A 17,141-nucleotide genomic window follows, 5' to 3' on the forward strand; every position below is an offset into this window, starting at 1 on the left:
CTCAGGATTCATGCAAACACATCCTAACTTGTACTCCCAGGCTACTGAGGTGAAACACACCAGTTTATTCTTACAAAAATGCCTGCATCCCTAAAATGAGAGTTGTTTAGATAAATGCAGGCCTTAAGATTGATATTGCATCACTGCAAATAAGGTTAAGGAAGATAATTTAAGTGCAAGAAAAACATGTTTAGGATATATTAAGTAAAACTACATATTATATCGTTCTTTTTAAGATTTTATTTTTTCTTTTTCTCCCCAAAACTATCTGGTACATAATTGTGTGCCATGTCTGTACCCGGAATCCGAACTGGCAAACCCCAGGCCGCCAAAGTGGAATGTGCGCACTTAACCGCTGCGCCACTGGGCCAGCCCCCATAGTTGCCTATTTTTAGTTGTGGGTCCTTCTAGTTGTGGCATGTGGGACACTGCCTCAGCATGGCCTGACGAGTGGTACCACGTCGGCGCCCAGGATTTGAACCAGCGAAACCCTGGGCCGCTGAAGCAGAGTGCATGAACTTAACCACTCGGCCACGGGGCCAGCCCCAGACTATATTGTTCTTAAAGTACACTTTCCACTATGTAAAAACAAACATGTAGAGAGGAATAGAAGAAAACCCTCCCAAGTGTTTTAAGATCACTGATGATTTTTTCCTTTCTACTTTTCCATCTTCTAAATTTTCTTTTAGAATATATTTTGCCTTGTTTATATTTTGATTAAAAAATACAAAGTATAATAACAAAGCAAAACTGATAGTCTCACCATATAAAATTAACAATATATTTTTACACTACTTTCCTTTAAAAAACCACCACCAGCACAAATGAGGAGGCAAAAACACCCTTTAATTTCCACACTGGTCCCATTTCCCTCATTCCTCCCCAGAGGCAGCAACTTTGATGTGTATCTACCCAGGCTATTTTTTTCTAAATTTATTTTAAATTTACATATAGTAGAATTCACTCTTTCTGGTATGTAGATCTGAGTTTTGACAAATGCAGAGTTGTGTGACCATCACCACAATCAAAATACAGAATATTCCATCAGCCCCAAAAATTCCTTTGTGGTCAAACCCTACCCCCAGGCTTATGCCTTGGCAACCACTGACGTCTCTCCCTTGTCCTTAGAGTTTTCCCTTTTCCAGAATGTCATATAACGGACTCATACGGTATGGAGCCTTCTCTGTCTGGTTTTTCACCTAGCATCATGCATTTCGGATTTGTGTTGCAGTACCTATCAAAGCTTATTCCTTTTTACTGCCAAGTAGTATTCCACTACCAACTCACCAACTGAAGGACGAGTTACTTCGTTTTTAGCAATTATTAATAAAACTGCTATAAACATTTGCATATAAGCTTTTTTTGTGAATATAAGTTTTCATTTCTCTTAGGTGAGAATCATCTAGGAGAAAGATTGCTGGCTCATATGGCGTTATGTTTAACTTCACAAAAACTTGCTAAGCCGTTTTCCCAGTGGCTGTATAGTTTTGCATTCCCACTAGCAATGTTTGAGAGGTCCAGTTGCTCCACATTCTTGCTTGCACTTAGTATTATCGTTTTTGTTCCTGTTCTATTTAACAATTTTTAGCCATTCCAGTAGATTGCATAGCTGTATCTCACTGAGGTTTTCATTTGCAATTCCCCAGTGACTAATAATGTTGAAAGCTTTTCATGAGCTTGTTTGCCCTCCTTTTGTCTTCTTCCAAGCATCAGTTCAAATCTTTTGTCCATTTCTTTATTAGGTTGTTCTCTTATGGTTGAAATTTTGATACTTCTTTATATATTTATCTAGGCCAGTTTTTAATGCTTTTCAAACACTTGTGTGTACCCATAATCTATATTGTAGTGATGTATCACTTTTATGATAGTAAAAAAAACAAACATTAAAATAACCAAAAACCAAAACAAAAACTTGATTTACATACAGTTTTCACCTCTTTTTTATTTAATAAAGTTAGCACTACCATGTTCCTGTGTCTATGTTATGTTTTCCTGCAAATGTCATTTTGGTGTCCTTTGGGTTGCTTTGGAAAACAGCGTGAAGAATGACTATACTGTAAGCTCCAAGAGGAGAAACTATGCGTCTGTTTCTCACTATTTTCTCTCAGTGCCTCACACACAGTAGACATACAATGACAAACAACTTCTCTGCCAAATGTCAAAGCCAAATTGAATTACTTAACATTTATTAAATTAGAACATTTTACTCTTAAAAAAATTATATTAATAAAATCTGTTTCACCTTCTAATGCACTTATTTTCCATCTTTAAAGTCACACCCGGATTGTCACATTGAATGAGTTCAGATTTCAGGATAAAATAAATCTTGATTCAAAAGTGTTATATAACGAATATACAGAAATTCTTTGTACTATTCTTGCAACTTTCCTGAGTCTGAAAATTATTTCACAATAAAATTCTTTAAAAAACATTATGGTTGGGGGATGCAGATCGTGAATACTGGAACCATGTGGATTAAGGCATAATACCAACCTCACGCTTTGTAGTCTCAACGAGCCCAAAGGTGCCAACGGGAGCACTGCCCCAGATTTTTTCAGATGCAAACGCTGATGTCAAGGGACACTACTTAGCTAGATGTGACAAACAACTGCCCTTTCCTCTCTCAGGTTGTCAAGGAAATCCAGGGAGAGGCTTGTAAGTGATCAGGAGGATCACAACAGAAAACAGAAAACTGACTTGGGAGACCCTGAACAGGTCTGCGCTGATTTGGAAATAAGGAGACCTGGGTTTTAGTTTTGGCTTTGCCACCAGGTAACTGGATGGGCATGTCACACAACCTGCCTCAGCTTATTTCTTCATTTTTCAAAAAGCAGGAGTGGACTAGGTTCTCTCTAAAATTCTTTTTCACCTTCAAGTAGTGAAACCTTTAGTTCTTGGTAATCCTAACCTTCAGACAACTAGTATACAGGCTAGCTTTTCTTCAGAAAATAAAGCTGACAGCCCTAAGTCAACTTGCTTTTCTTGTTGTATAATCCACTCGACAGACACACTGCCTTGAGAAAGCAGCTGTATTTTCCTACAGTTACTAACGGCACCAGTTTCCTAGCTCACACTCTCCAGAGGCAAGTGAGGGCAAAGCTTTTTCTGCAGACACCAGGATGAAACAGAGCACAGATGCAGGGAAGGAGCCTAGAGACGAACAGGATTTCCATCCCACTTAGTGTAGCCTACAGTAACAAACAATGTTTACAAACATGGCTTTAGCTTTGTGAGATAAAGGTGGAAAGTTCAAAGGACTGAGTAACAAGAGCAAGATGACACAACTTGGTACATCTCTTAACGTCAAAAAGAGCAGTTCCCTAGTTTCTTCCTGCTTCTGAAATCCAGTTCAAGCTGTTTTTAAAGACAGATTGAAAACTGCTTTATTATCAAGAGATTTGTAATCTATGAAGGCCTAATAGCTCGCTAGTTCAAACCCCTTACTCCCTAGTTTTTCAATAAATATGTGAAATAAACTAAATTACAGGGCAGAAATATTTCCAAGTGTAAGAGCATGAAGAGGTTTCCCTGAAGGCTCCTATGAATGGCTGAGAGAGGGTTTCTCATATCTAGCTCATTTCCCACTCACGGTAGAAAACAGGAAAGTCCTTCATAATTATCCTTCTTCAAAAATCATTATGATTTCATCAAGAAAGAAGAAAGGCACAATGTGGATAACTTCCCTACATTGTGTAACCTGGGAAGACAAAAAAGAACTCAATCCAGTTTTTCATTATGTGGCAACTGAGAACAATTTGGATTCTGAAAACCTCAGCATATTTAACCTCTCTAAAACTCAGTCTCCTGATAGTTCAAATCAAAATAACTATCCTGTCAGTGTCTTAGTTTTGTTATAAAGATAAAACATTATGCTTTTTTAAAAAAACAGAATTGAGTAAATAGAGGTTAAAATATAAAACAGAGCTTTATCATCCTCAGTGAGGGTGAAATGTTAGTCTATCAGAACTCTAACTGCATAAATCAAAGAAGTGACACATTGGGGACAAACTAAATGGGGGGGTCAGCGTAACACATTTATGGACTGCAGTGACCTGTGAGTAAAGATGTGTATGCCTTGAGAGTGAAATCGCAGTCTCTGGAGGCTGACCAGGGTCTTTCAGAAGGCAGATGTAGCTGCTTCTTTGGGCTCCAGAAGCATCTCTAACCCCGAGATCACCAGAGGAGGTACTAGAGTTGATTAAATTCCTTAGGCAAGACTTCCAGAATATACCACATAGAATTAAACCTTCAGAGAAAGGAAGCTGGAAGTGAAAACTAGACAACGCAAACATCAATGCAAACAGTGTTCGTCAGACACAGCAAGAAAAACCCATGAAGCCTCGTTTACAAAAGGAAGGCGAGGAGGCATACAACACTGACAGAGATGGGCAACAGCTCAAAGAGTGTCTCACATGAGCAGAGTAACGGGCACCGGACTAGAAACGAGAAAGTGAGTTTTAGGCGTGCTCACAGCGCATGCAGACGCAGAACGGTCACAGTCGTCTGAGTCAGCTAAGCCGAGGCTCAACTTCCAGCACCTTCATTTACTTCACAGGACTTTGGGCAAGTTTTAGCCTCTCTAAACTTGTTCCTCATCGGTTACATGGAGATAAGAATGCCTACTTCTTGGGGCTTAAGGATTAAATGAAATAAAGTGCATAAAAACCAGCACACTTAGCACATGGTCACACTCAATAAATTTCAGACAGCACTAGCTGTTTATCGTTTCCTAAGGGGGTGCTAACCCAGAAAGGCATGCTGACACCTTAAAGTGTCAGGTAAGATGGAGGAGTGACTACTACTAGACAAGGATGGGTTCACTCGTTTCCTACCCCAAATGTTACCAGTTGGTTTCCTTACAACCAGCAGATTACCATTGGCAACATGGTATTATTCAGAGCACTAAATTTTTAAGAAGTATTACTGTGATATCAATAAATTAACAGATTAGTATCTATAGGACCATAAAAAAATTATCAAGTCTTTTCACATATAATCTCATTAAAGGAAGGGCTTTTCCTGCTTATATAGATTACCATCACTTTTGCTCCTATTACTATCTTATGTTACAGTCCTTGCATATAGGAGGAACTCAATAAATATCTGTTAAATTGATGGCAGAGCACCAGATAACCCAAACTTGAGCTTTAGAAGTACTTCTTTCTTTATCCTGGAAAGGATAGGGGAACTATTATGAATAATAAATTCAAGAGACTGTTAAAAGCACGCTACAGATGAGCTCAACAATGTTCGAAAACAGCACTTACCAAAGTAAAGGATGTCTGTTTTGTCTCCATTGTAAAAATCCCATCTTTAAATGAAGGGACTACTTAAAATGGTCTTCTAAAGGTCTGAGCAGGGGTTCTAAAAAGATGTGACAGTACAAAGCAGCTTCAGCTCTACAAGTCAGTTCAACTGGTATTTACGACTACGTGCCTTCTGCAAGGCACCCAGCTGGGCAATACTACAGGAAAAGGTGCTCCTGCAGACACTACATCAGAGAACAATTCCTAACAAAATCAAGCCCAGAGCTGAAGGGCAGTGTTAGCATGGGAGGATGGGAGGGACTCAGAAAAAGAAAAGGCAAGTGCTGAATGAAAAAGTCAAGTCTGGGAGAACTTCCTGGAGGAAGCCTAGCTTGAGCTAGACTTTGAAAGGCAAGTACGAATTGAATAGAGGGAAATGAGTGTGTACAAAGTATGATGACTCCTATGTGACTAAAATGGAGATTCTATATAGGGGATATGCCTCTATAATTAGGCTGGCACAAGTTTATAGCAAGCTTTGAATGCTAGAATGAAAAGTTTTAGACTTTTCTGTTTAAACTATTTGCTCTTCAAAAGAAGGAGACATTTAGTTTGTACCTTATAAAACTAACAGTCTGCCCTGGATTGTGGTTAAATAGTGTGGATGCTGGTATTTCAACAGACTGTAGCATCACGCCTGATTCAACATCGTATCTTTTATTGGAGCATAACGAGCCTACACAGTAAGTACTTGGTAAATGTCTGCTGAATGACCAAGGGAGTCCCAGGATGAATCAGTCAGCTCAAGTCCAAATATGGGGGCTCCAGCTAGTGAGCCACCTGGGCTTTGATCAAACAGCTACATCTGAAAGTTTTATGTTAGAATAATAATCCCACACATCAGATTTCTGTGGAATAGGTGAATCCCATCTCTAGCTCCTCTCCCCACCACAATCACAGCAGTCAGATCAAGTTGAGGAGTTTATTCGGGAAATATGAGAGGCAAAGACACCCCAAATGACAGAAAACTCTGAAAATGTCCCTTCAAGCCAATTGGGGATCTGGGCTTGACCTCCCCAAGAGGACAAGAAACTGTTGGGATAGCAACAACATTCTCTGGCAGCCACCCTACCAGGACGTGAGTGTCTCAGCCAGGACTGCCTCCCACCCCCCATCAAAGGTAGGAAGGGGACACACACTGCTTATAGAATCAATGCAGAGGCAATGAGAGCTGTAAAGAAAGCCTGAGAGAGAGAAAGAGAGAGGTGGGGAGGACCTTAACAAAGAGTCCCAGGCTTTGGGCTCTGAATGCCTCAAACACATTGACAAGTAGTTCTATAAAATGTTACTGAAAAGGTAAAATGCCTAATGTTGTTTCCAAGACTTCCCCTGGACCTCTCCCCACATGCCACATCACACTCCCAGATGCACATGGCAGAGCCCAAAGGCCACATTTTTGAAAAAAGAAAAACAAGAATAAGCCCTGTTGCTCTTTAAGGAGAGAAGAAGGAGCTGAAGGCTGCTGGGGCCTTTCCCACGTAGGCCTGTGTTCTGTATAGCAACTTCCCAGCAGCAGCATGGCACAGTTCTAGGTGAGCGTCTCACCTTTTGTCACCTGTCAAAGGAAAATTGACAATTAGATAAATTCAAAAGGATAGAGGGGTCTAAAAAAAATATATCTTATTTTAGATCCTAGGTAATTGGGAATGGTAGAAAAGACAACAGCTTTGGAGTCCCAGACAACCGGTTCAAATCCAGGCAAGGCACTTAACTTCTTTAAGCCTGTTTCTGCGTGCAGGTTTGTTTCAGCAGTTAGCGGAAATGTGCATTCCGTCTTGCACAGCGGTTGCCTAGCCTCATGAGGAAGCACCTGGCCCATCATACTCACCCGGGCTTCAATGTACTCTATTCTCCGTTCAAGGGCTGTCAATTTCTCGTTTAGTGTTGCGAGTCTTGAACGACAAGACATATCTGGCAAAAGGAGACTGATGTTCAGGATTAATGTCATTCCAGACACAGACACACAGTCAGAAACACACACACAGAGCCTAAGTTGAAGAAGAGGAATGACATATCATGCAGGGGACAAAGAGGAGTGGGTAAGCAAAGCAGGGGAGCGGAGAGGAGAAGGTGAGAAGTACTTGAGGAGCACAGCTGCTTAGCGTGGATCTGCTGAGCTTCCTGCCAAATGTGGTGGGCAGAGAACAACGGCCCCCAAAGATGTCCACATCCTAACCCCCAAAACCTCTGAATATGTATCCGACATGGCAAAGGGGACTTTGCAGATGTGAGTAAACTTAAGGACTTTGAGATCCTGGATTATCCAGATGGGCCCAATCTAATCAAGTCCATAAATGTAGACAGGAAAGGCAGGAGGAGGAGAAGAAATTCGAAGTATGAGAAGGACTCAACCTGCCACTGCTGGCTTTGAAGATGGAGGAAGGGGCCCACGAGCCAAGGGATTCAAGTCACCTTCAGAAGTTGGGTACCTCAGCTGACAGCCAGCAAGGGTAGAGATCTCAGTCCTACAGCTGCAGGAAACTGAATTCTGCCAACAACCCAATGAGCAAGGGAACAGAACCTCTCCTGGAGCCTCCAGAAAGGCAGGCAGCTCCGCTGCACCTGGATTTCAGCCCAGTGAACCAGTGTTGGACTTCTGATCTACACAACTGTAAAATAACAAATTTATGTTGTTTAAGCCACTACACTGTGGTAATTTGTCATGGCAGCAATAGACAACTAACCAGGGCTGTAGAGATGGCCGTTTGCTAACAGGCAAACTAAGAGCTTCAAGAGATGGGAAATAACAAGAGGAAGAAAATACTCTCGATAGGGAGGAAAAGTGGAGGCCAGGAAAGCAGCAGAGACCATGAGGAGGAGGGAAGGGGCCAGTGTTTCTGAGGTCACAGAAGTCACATCATTACAGTTACTCCAGGGGCGTACTTAATGTTTCATCAAGATCCAGCGTTTCAGAACGAGAGAACACTTGGAGCCCACATTCCATCTGCAAAATTCCTTTTCTTCCTCTACCGAAATTTCCAGTCTTCTTTCACCACCTCCCCTAAAATGAAACCTACCTTTCCCCTAAAATACCTTTCCTTCTGCAAACTTCTCGAACAGAAACTACTTGACTACTATTCCTCCAACTATTCTCAACATACGGGAGAAAAAGGTTTCTGGGCAGGCAAATTATTTCCTACTACCTCCTTCAACACTGTTGCTCAGTCATCTCTCAATAACCTTCACTTTTTAAGTCTAAAATATCCGCCCCCAGACACTCTCCCACTCAGTGATTTAACACTTAGCTCACAACCTTCCTTTCCATCTCCGCCCTGGCTGTTATGCAAAAGCATTCTGGCACCCATTCTAACAAATCTTCCTACACCCTGATCTTCCTCAACTTTCAATACGTCCAAATCTTACTCATCTTGCCTGACTAAACATTCTCCTTCAAGCTTCAGTTCAAAGTAGACCTCTGAGAGGTCTGTGCCAGATGGATATAATTCTCCCTCTTCTGTACTTACCTAAATATTTATGGTTGAATTTCCAATCTGAAAGTCGGTCTTAGGTTATCATTTCCCCCTTTGGATAACAGATTTAACAAACAAGAATGTTCACCACTATTACTTAGGAATAGTTTGATAAGTATGCCATATTTACAAGAGACTATTAAAACAACCATTAATGCTACAAAGCCAAACGTTATTTATATACTTGTAATTTATAATTTATTGACATGTCTGTTTCCCACTAGAATCAGTTAGTAAAAGGCAGATCCTGCCTCTTCTTACTCTTTGTAACCTTAGCATCTTGCCTGGCACAGAGATGTTTACTGAACAAAATGATAGATTCTGTTATGTTAGTGGGACAAAAGAGCGACTCTAGTGTGACTCCACTAATTCTACAAGTGGGGAAAATGAGGCCCATCTTGGATCACTGACAGGACAAAATAGCAGCAGAGCTGAGTTCAGAAGCCAGTTCCCTCACTGCCCAGTATGGTACTCTTTCCCATCACACTGTCCCACCACACACAGCTATCACCCATCTGAACTTCTAGGCCATAATTTATTCCCCACATCTCTTAAAATTTGCTTCTAACCCAACTCTTCCACTTTCTAGTTCATTTTTTTCTTTTTGTTTCCGTATGAGATCCTTTACCACTCACCCATCTTCATTGCTACTCTTCATTATTCTTTTTCAAAAATAGCTTTATTGACCTATAATTTATATACCATAAAGTTCACCCACTGAAAGTATACAATTCCATGGCTTTTAGAATAAATGTGTGCAACTATCACCGTAATCTAACTGTGGAACATTCTCATAATCCCTTAAAACACCTTGACCCAATATATTAGTAGTCGCTCCCATTTTGCCTCCTCTCAGCCCCTGGCAACGACTAATCTTTCTATCTCTATGGATTTGCCGATTCTGGACATTCTTCATCCTTTTTAATCTTGTTTTTTTTTAATCTGCTAGTGTGTATCTTCTAATCCCCAGGTCTAGCTCGAGTAGAAGCACCTAAGCATCCTCCTTTTCCTGGATTCCACTGCCAGGAATGCCCAACAGGACTAAATCTCTTTCAGTCTGGTTTTTAGGTGCTCAAAGGCAGATCACGCATGCTCTTCAGTAACTGCATGAATGTCATCACCGACAACCTGTCATATGCCATAAAAAGAGACAGGCCAAAATTATCTGGAGGAGTGAGGTGGTGAAAGGGAGGGTTCCTTCCTGGATGGCTATCCTGTTCTAGCTCTGTCAATCTGGTAATGAATCAGACTCCAAGAACAACACTTCCGTATGTTACTGGCCTACACGGATAAGCACTGGTGAGAAAAATAAAATGTTCAACTCCAGAAACTTCAATCATATTTCAGATCCCATTAAATACATACTGCTTCAAACAGAATACTGGGAAAGCATTCAGTAGCTGGACAAATCTGAAACCAGAGTACATTTATGTGTACGTATTACCAGACATTAACTGAAAATGCCAGTTGTCCTCCTCAGGGTGCTTGATGGTACGTATACATTACCACTACTGACAAATGCCAGCTACCAGACAGCTCCTTCTCTGAACTCTTATTGCACATAACCTTAGCCTATAAAAATCAACACTCTCTTTTTCTTTAACTGGTTTTGCAGGTAAGTCTTATTTCTCCAACAAAATTCCAAATTTCTTAGGAGTGGCAACTATGCCTGTTTATTCTCATTTATTCCTTTCTCACAGCATCTGACACACCTGGGGTCACAAGAGGCATGCTAATTTGTTGACTAAGTATAAAAACTGATATGTTAAAATAGCCACATTCTCTATGTGTTTTCTTTACACTTCTCTGCACACAGCTTTAGAATCAGGGGGGAAAAGGTAGAAAAATGAAAAGCTATCATCTGTGAAGATCCATTTTTAGAAACTTCACTTCCAAAGAACAGAATAGGCCTAGTGTTAGGAGTTATCACTGCATTATGATCTCTGTGTCCTCAGATTCAGGTGGTGCTCCAACACCAAGAGAGAAAACCACAAAGAGATCATAACTCTACTCTCACCAGCTGGAATCCCAGAGTAACAGCTGTTCAGAAAGTCATTAGCTATCTTGAAAAACAGTTCCCTCTCCAAAGCACATGGCCCACACAGACTCTGTGGTCAGGGTAAGGATTGTAGGATTGCTGCCATTTTCAAAGAGCTCCAGATGGCCCTTCAAAGTCCTGTTAATTCTTTGCACCACCAAATCATGTTAGCATAAACACAATACAAGCCCCACAGATATACACCAGAACTGAGGAATTATGCTAAGAGCTTAGACTGGGAAAATACATCCCACACACGTTCATCCTGACTCATCGAATGCCAAGACAATGTAGTCAAGTCTACCCTTATGATTTATTCAGTTTCTCAGCCTGTTGGTCTTTGTCTAAACTCTTCTATCAGGATAGCTGTCAGTCTTCAGGAACTAGCCTCAGGCACACCTGTTACGTCAAATTGCTTTAATTTTTAATCTTGCTTCATGATTCTGTTCTTACTTGTAATTAATTGTTCTTTTCTTTAAAGGCAGTAAATTCACTTTCTAAAATCTTCAAAAACTACTTAGTAATTACTTCAAACATTAGGCCATTATCATCACTTTAAGGAAGAATTCCAGCTAAGCGAATGGAAGCCATTTCTTCTAGCTCCTAAAGATTGGACTTCTGTGTGTCTATTTCCTCAGTCTAGAACTTTTTGGAAATCTCAAATAAAAAGAAAAGCCTTTATTCTCGATCTGATCACAAAATGTGACTCACACACAGTTGATAAATTCTCAGAGCACATATTTCCTTGCTTATAAAGCAAGAAAAGGACATTTCTCTTTTGCAAATCCTAAGCTCAAAATCTTCGATTTTCGGTCAGTTTCAAAACTCACCCACTGAAAATTTAGTGGGTCTGGTATGTCAAGAAGATTTACGTCAAAGGTAAATGTGTATTATTAAAAGTTTATTAATACAATTCAGTAGTCAGAAATGAAATCATTACATTGCCTGGATCCAAATTTGGGGGACTGAGATGCTAGATAACTTTTAAATTTTGAAATACAGCCCCAATTTGACTTATTTTATTTTTTAATTTTTTGTGTGAGGAAGATTGGCCCTGAGCTAACATCTGTTTCCAATCTCCCTCTATTTCATGTGGGATGCAGCCACAGTGAGGCTGTACAAGCGGTGCTAGGTCCGTGCACGTGGTTCCAGACCCGTGAACCCAGGGCCACGGGAGCCCAGCACAGGAACTTAACCACTACGCCTCTGGGCCAGCCCCTGACTTATTTTAGATGCTTTATTGATGGAACTGACATTCTTTTTTTGGGGTTTGTTTTATTTGTGTGTGTGAGGAAGATTGGCCCTGAGCTAACTACTGCCAATCCTGCTCTTTTTGCTGAGGAAGACTGGCCCTGAGCTAACATCCATGCCCATCTTCCTCTACTTTATATGTGGGACACCTGCCACAGCATGGCTTGCCAAGCGGCGCCATGTGTGCACCCGGGATCTGAACCGGCGAACCCTGGGCCACTGAGAAGCGGAACATGCGAACTTAACTGCTGCACCACCGGGCCGGCCCCTGAACTGACATTCTTAATACTTTGCTTGGCTATTCTGTGTGTACATATCAGATATTAACTCCTACCAGATAAACGAAGTCTTTTAATTTTTCTTTTTAAAGGTGAAAGTCTCCATGTCATGATTTTTCCAACTACCTTCCACTGCCTCTCCAGACCAAGCCAAAGTCTCAAAGCTGTGATCCTGTCATTCCACCCTTTCCCTAGCAGGCCATATTTTGGTTTCTCTTATCTGGCCTTTCTGGATAGGGAATGTTATGAATAAAGAACGCTGTGAGGAACCCCCAGTAACAGCTTAGCTCTCTAGGAAAACAGGAGAAACTAATTACAAGAACTAACATGGAAAGAGTTTGCAAAGAATGAAAAAAAAACCCCAAAAACTCTGAGAAAACCCGGACTGATTAGCAGGGTAAATAGGTCAGTATGTCTCAACTGTTTTCAGTTCATCAAAATCAATTAGTCTAGAGGCCGGCCCCATCTCCGAGTGGTTAAGTTCATGCGCTCTGCTGCAGTGGCCCAGGGTTTCGCTGGTTCGGATCCTGGGCACAGACATGGCACCGCTCATCAGGCCATGCTGAGGCGGTGTCCCACATGCCACAACTAGAAGGACCCACAACTAAAAACACACAACTGTGTACAGGGGGGATTTGGGGAGAAGAAGCAGGAAAAAAAAATCAATTAGTCTAGCCTCTTGGAACTTGACTCTCCTGTCTCCAAACCCATGTATCTTTTTCTGTAAACCATACTCCTTCACTTACACTTAAAAAAAATTTCAGGGTACATGAGGTCTGATTTCTTGGCTACCATTCCCAGCCACGACCTCTACAGCAAGCAACGTGCATGACTATGTATCACTGACACATACAACACTCTCTTCTCTCATTACCCACCATCCCAAGACATGAGAAGATTATAATCCTCCACACTTTGCAGGTAAGCACATCAACACAAAAACGATGCTCTGCTTGGTTCTGAAGTTGCCATTGTTTCATCGTCCAGACAGAAATTCTCTGAACGCAGGAAACGGCTCTTATTCTGTGTGTCCCCAGTGACTGAGAGCGAACCCTGTCCTGAGACCCAGCTCTCTGGATGCTTCCTGGTACACGCATCTTCTGTCACCTTTCCATTCCTTAGGACTCTTCAGTCCTCCAGCCAGAACAGAATTAATTCGTTTCTAAGTCTTTTCACACATCGGTTTCCTCTACTTAATCTTAACTGCTTCATGTTGCTGAATTAGTGGGACAGAAGCACACCAGCTGGAAAGAGATCACTAACTGTCACCGCTACGCCTTGCGATTATCTAAGAAAGTCTCCCGGCGCCCAGTCCTCCTAAAGAAACACTTGGAGGACGCGGGGTGGGAGCCTGTCACAGGCGTGCTGTCCAGAAGGATGCGGAACAACGCAGAAGGAAGCAGGCCGAGCCCAGGCAGGATTCCGCTGGAAGCAGCCAGAACACCTGCTGTCGACCAGATACCGGCCACACAGAGATGCCCACGGCCGTCCGCGATCCGGACCTTCCCTCCGACCTCCCCCCGACCACTCCCAGCAGGGCACGCGCGGGAGACAGGCGGGGACCGCCAGGACAGCGGCCGACCGGGCGACTAGAGGCCTGCGACCTGACGCTGAAGGAGACGGGGAGCGGGCAGGAAAGCGGGGCACAACGGACGCGGGGGCCGCTGAGGAGAGGCGCAGAGGGCGGCAGGGGCCGTCGACACGTCCGGGAAGCCGAGACCAGTCAGTGGGTCGGGGTGACGGCGATGAAGCCGGTGAGCTCAGCAGGGGCAAGATAACCACCCAGGGACTGCCCAGGGAGCCCAAGGGTCAAGGCGGGAGGGGGAAGGTGGCGCCCGGAGGAAGCGAAACCCAGCAGGACCCGAGGGCGCCCAGCAGGCAGAGCCCCCGCACAGCTTCTCAGCGTCCCTGCCGAAACGCCTCAAAGGCCTCCCTCCATCCCGCCTCCCCTGCGCGCCCGCTGACCGAAAGAGTTGAGAAAGTCCGCGATTTTCTTGATGCTGCTGGTGATGACCTCAATGTACTCCCGGTTCGCCCAGTCCTGGTGAATCTCCCGCTGCACCGGATCCTCTTGTCCCGCCATGGCTGCCGCCTAAGGAAGAGCGACTGCGCAGGCGCCTCGACCCTGCAGGCCGCCAGTGCGCCTGCGCCGCCAGCCCACGCCCATCCTCGGGCGCTCACGAATCCACAGGCATTGTGGTGCGCCTGCGCGATGTCATGTCCTGGTCTGCGTTTCCGCTCTGCTCCCACGCCTGTGAAAACTGTCGCCTCAACCAGGGCGGGGAGAGTGGAGTGCGCACGCGCCAAGAGCCCCCTACCCAAGACCCACGGGGTCGCTGGCGGTTATGGGCGTTAGAGGGCGCGTGGTCCCGCGTCAACCCGTCCGTGACCTGCTCCAAACTAAGCTTGCGATCTGTGTTCGCAGTAAGATGGGCATAGCCGATTGAACCACCTTAAATATGTCATTTAAAAAATGCCTTTCACACAACACAGGTGATGTCCCACCTTGCATTTACCAAATGAACAAAACGTTATTTTTTTTTAAACGTTAATACCCTGTGACTAAAGGGAAATTGATAGGCTCGTAAATAACTGGTCACACTGTAAACTGGCACAGTCCCTTCAGAAGGAAATGTGTAAATTGTTAGCAAGAGCTGTAAAACTTTTCAAACTTTTTGACCTAATCATTTCATTAAGAAAATCATTGAAAAAGAAAAAAAAACTTTAGGCACAAAGGTGCTCTTTCAAGTGTAATCTATTAAAAAACAACTATCTCAACAGCTGGTATACCCACTTACAGCATATTATGCAGTCATTTAAATGCTAAGGAACACTATGGCAACATGACATGATAGATTGAAGGGGAAAAACAAAATAGAAATTTTTCTTTAATTGCAACTATGCAGAAATTGTCTGTTTGAGGACAAGGAGGATATACCAAAAACGTTAATATCTGGCTTGTCAAGGTAGTGGAATTTGGACAATTCTATTTTTATTTTAGGGAATATTTACAATCTGGTTTGTGCAGTAAATGCCTTTTGTTAAAATATATATGTATGTATATATATATATACATATATATATATATATGAACAGTCCTTTAGTAGTACAGTAGAAGATTTTACAAGCTATAAAGCTGCTTTTATAGCTTTTACCTCACTGGACCTTCACAAACCCTGTGGGAGGAAGTCAGGAAGAGATTTCTCATTTTACAGATAAGAAAATGGAAGTTCAAGGTCACACATCCAATTAAGTGATGGACCTTCAACAGCTGGTTCCAGACTCCTCTATGTTTTTACTGTACCACTCTAAAAACAGGTTAAAGTTTATCTGAGTTCTCCTATGTATTCCTATAAATGATTTCTAAAATAATAATAAATATCGAACCCCAGGCATCCCGAAGGCTCTCTGCCATTCAAGACTCAGCTTCCTAAGTGATCCTGTTGAAGTAGTATTTTGCTCACCGCAAGTCACAGAGAAGTCAGATAGACCTGCTTTTCCTTTAAAGGTAGGGCATCTCAGTTTCAAATCCTGAGTCTACCACAGAGGAGTCACTTCACCTCTCTGAGCTTTGGTTTCTTCACGTGTAATACAAGGAGAACAGCATAGATGGGTTAGGATTGTTGGGAGAATTAGGTGAGAAAGGATAAATGAAACTCTAATAAGCACAGTGCCTGACTCCTCACAAAGTATGCACTCATGATCAGTTTACATTTTCTTTTTATGCAGAAAGCGAAATACACATATCTATCACTTTTTTAAAAAATATCCAGTTGTCTTCCATGGACGAGTCAGGCCCAGCTCTTCTTTTGCTTGATTTCCTACACACCTGTTCCAGAATCTCCCCTGTAATTCCAAACAACTGAAGGATATGCTGCTGTCCAGAGTGAAGAATGTTCCTCTTGACTTTTGGAGCTTTTTTCTAAATGCCTCATGGAACTTGCTGTCAGGCAGTCCTCCATTAAAGGGTTTGCCAGTGTGGTCATTCTTCATTGTAGAAATTGTTTCTGATGTGTGATGCAGGGCTGCAGAGGGAAGGCTGCTGGTGCAACTATGAATGCTTCCTGCGGCAGGTTGCCTCAGCATAAGGGAACTGGGTCCCCATCTTCTCTTTCAGTCCATCATACGCTTCACGGAACTTGGGGATCTTGTCAATGACTCCAGGTATAAGAATCAGCGTGGAATCAACTTCTTGAAGAAATATGTCAGTTGTATTAATTGTGATCATTTGAGCCTCCTTTGCAATTATGTGTACTTGGACCATCATTTGTACAGCTATGGATATGGCGTGTGCATCACAGCAGTGTTTTGGGCTGCTTTGAAAGCAACAAATCGGCTTTTGGCAGAGGGAATGTGGCTATTGTCACAAGAATCCCTGAATCAGGCAACCAGAATGTTGAGTGCTGCATGATACGGACCCAGTTGATGTTGTAAGTCATCAGTAACGTGTAATATGGGAGATTCCGGTTTTCCATATGTGCATAGTAGCCACGGAGCTGAAATATCAGACTCACAGGTGATGGTAAATGATGCCTTAAGAATACATCCCTTAGAGCTGGGCTGCACAGAGGACTGTGGAGCAGATCGTCATAAAAGCATGAAGCCCTCTCTATCCAATAATTTTGAATTATACAATTTTGCTTTGGGGGCTTTCATTTAAAAAAAAACTGCAATAAAAACTACTGTTTTATTTGTTTTTTAGATAACAGTTATCTCTTTTATTCAAGAAGAAAATAAAAATAAACTTACTGGAAAAACAATTTTATAATTCAAAATCATTTTAGTCTCTTCCAAGATT

The 17,141-nt window shown here is 42.5% G+C and overlaps 1 protein-coding gene across 1 annotated transcript; it reads right to left on the reverse strand.

Annotated features, from left to right (window-relative positions):
• Window positions 1-6,214: 6,214 nt before the first annotated feature.
• BRK1 (BRICK1 subunit of SCAR/WAVE actin nucleating complex) lies at window positions 6,215-14,466 on the reverse strand. The gene is made up of 3 exons (XM_046679136.1): window positions 14,309-14,466; window positions 7,135-7,217; window positions 6,215-6,861 (listed from the first exon to the last, which is right to left on the reverse strand). The coding sequence occupies exons 1-3, from the start codon at window positions 14,424-14,426 to the stop codon at window positions 6,835-6,837; spliced, it is 228 nt and encodes a 75-aa protein (XP_046535092.1). The 5' UTR covers window positions 14,427-14,466; the 3' UTR covers window positions 6,215-6,834.
• Window positions 14,467-17,141: the final 2,675 nt, after the last annotated feature.

This window comes from Equus quagga, chromosome 1 (assembly GCF_021613505.1).
Source record: "Equus quagga isolate Etosha38 chromosome 1, UCLA_HA_Equagga_1.0, whole genome shotgun sequence".
Classification (NCBI taxonomy): Eukaryota; Metazoa; Chordata; class Mammalia; order Perissodactyla; family Equidae; genus Equus; species Equus quagga.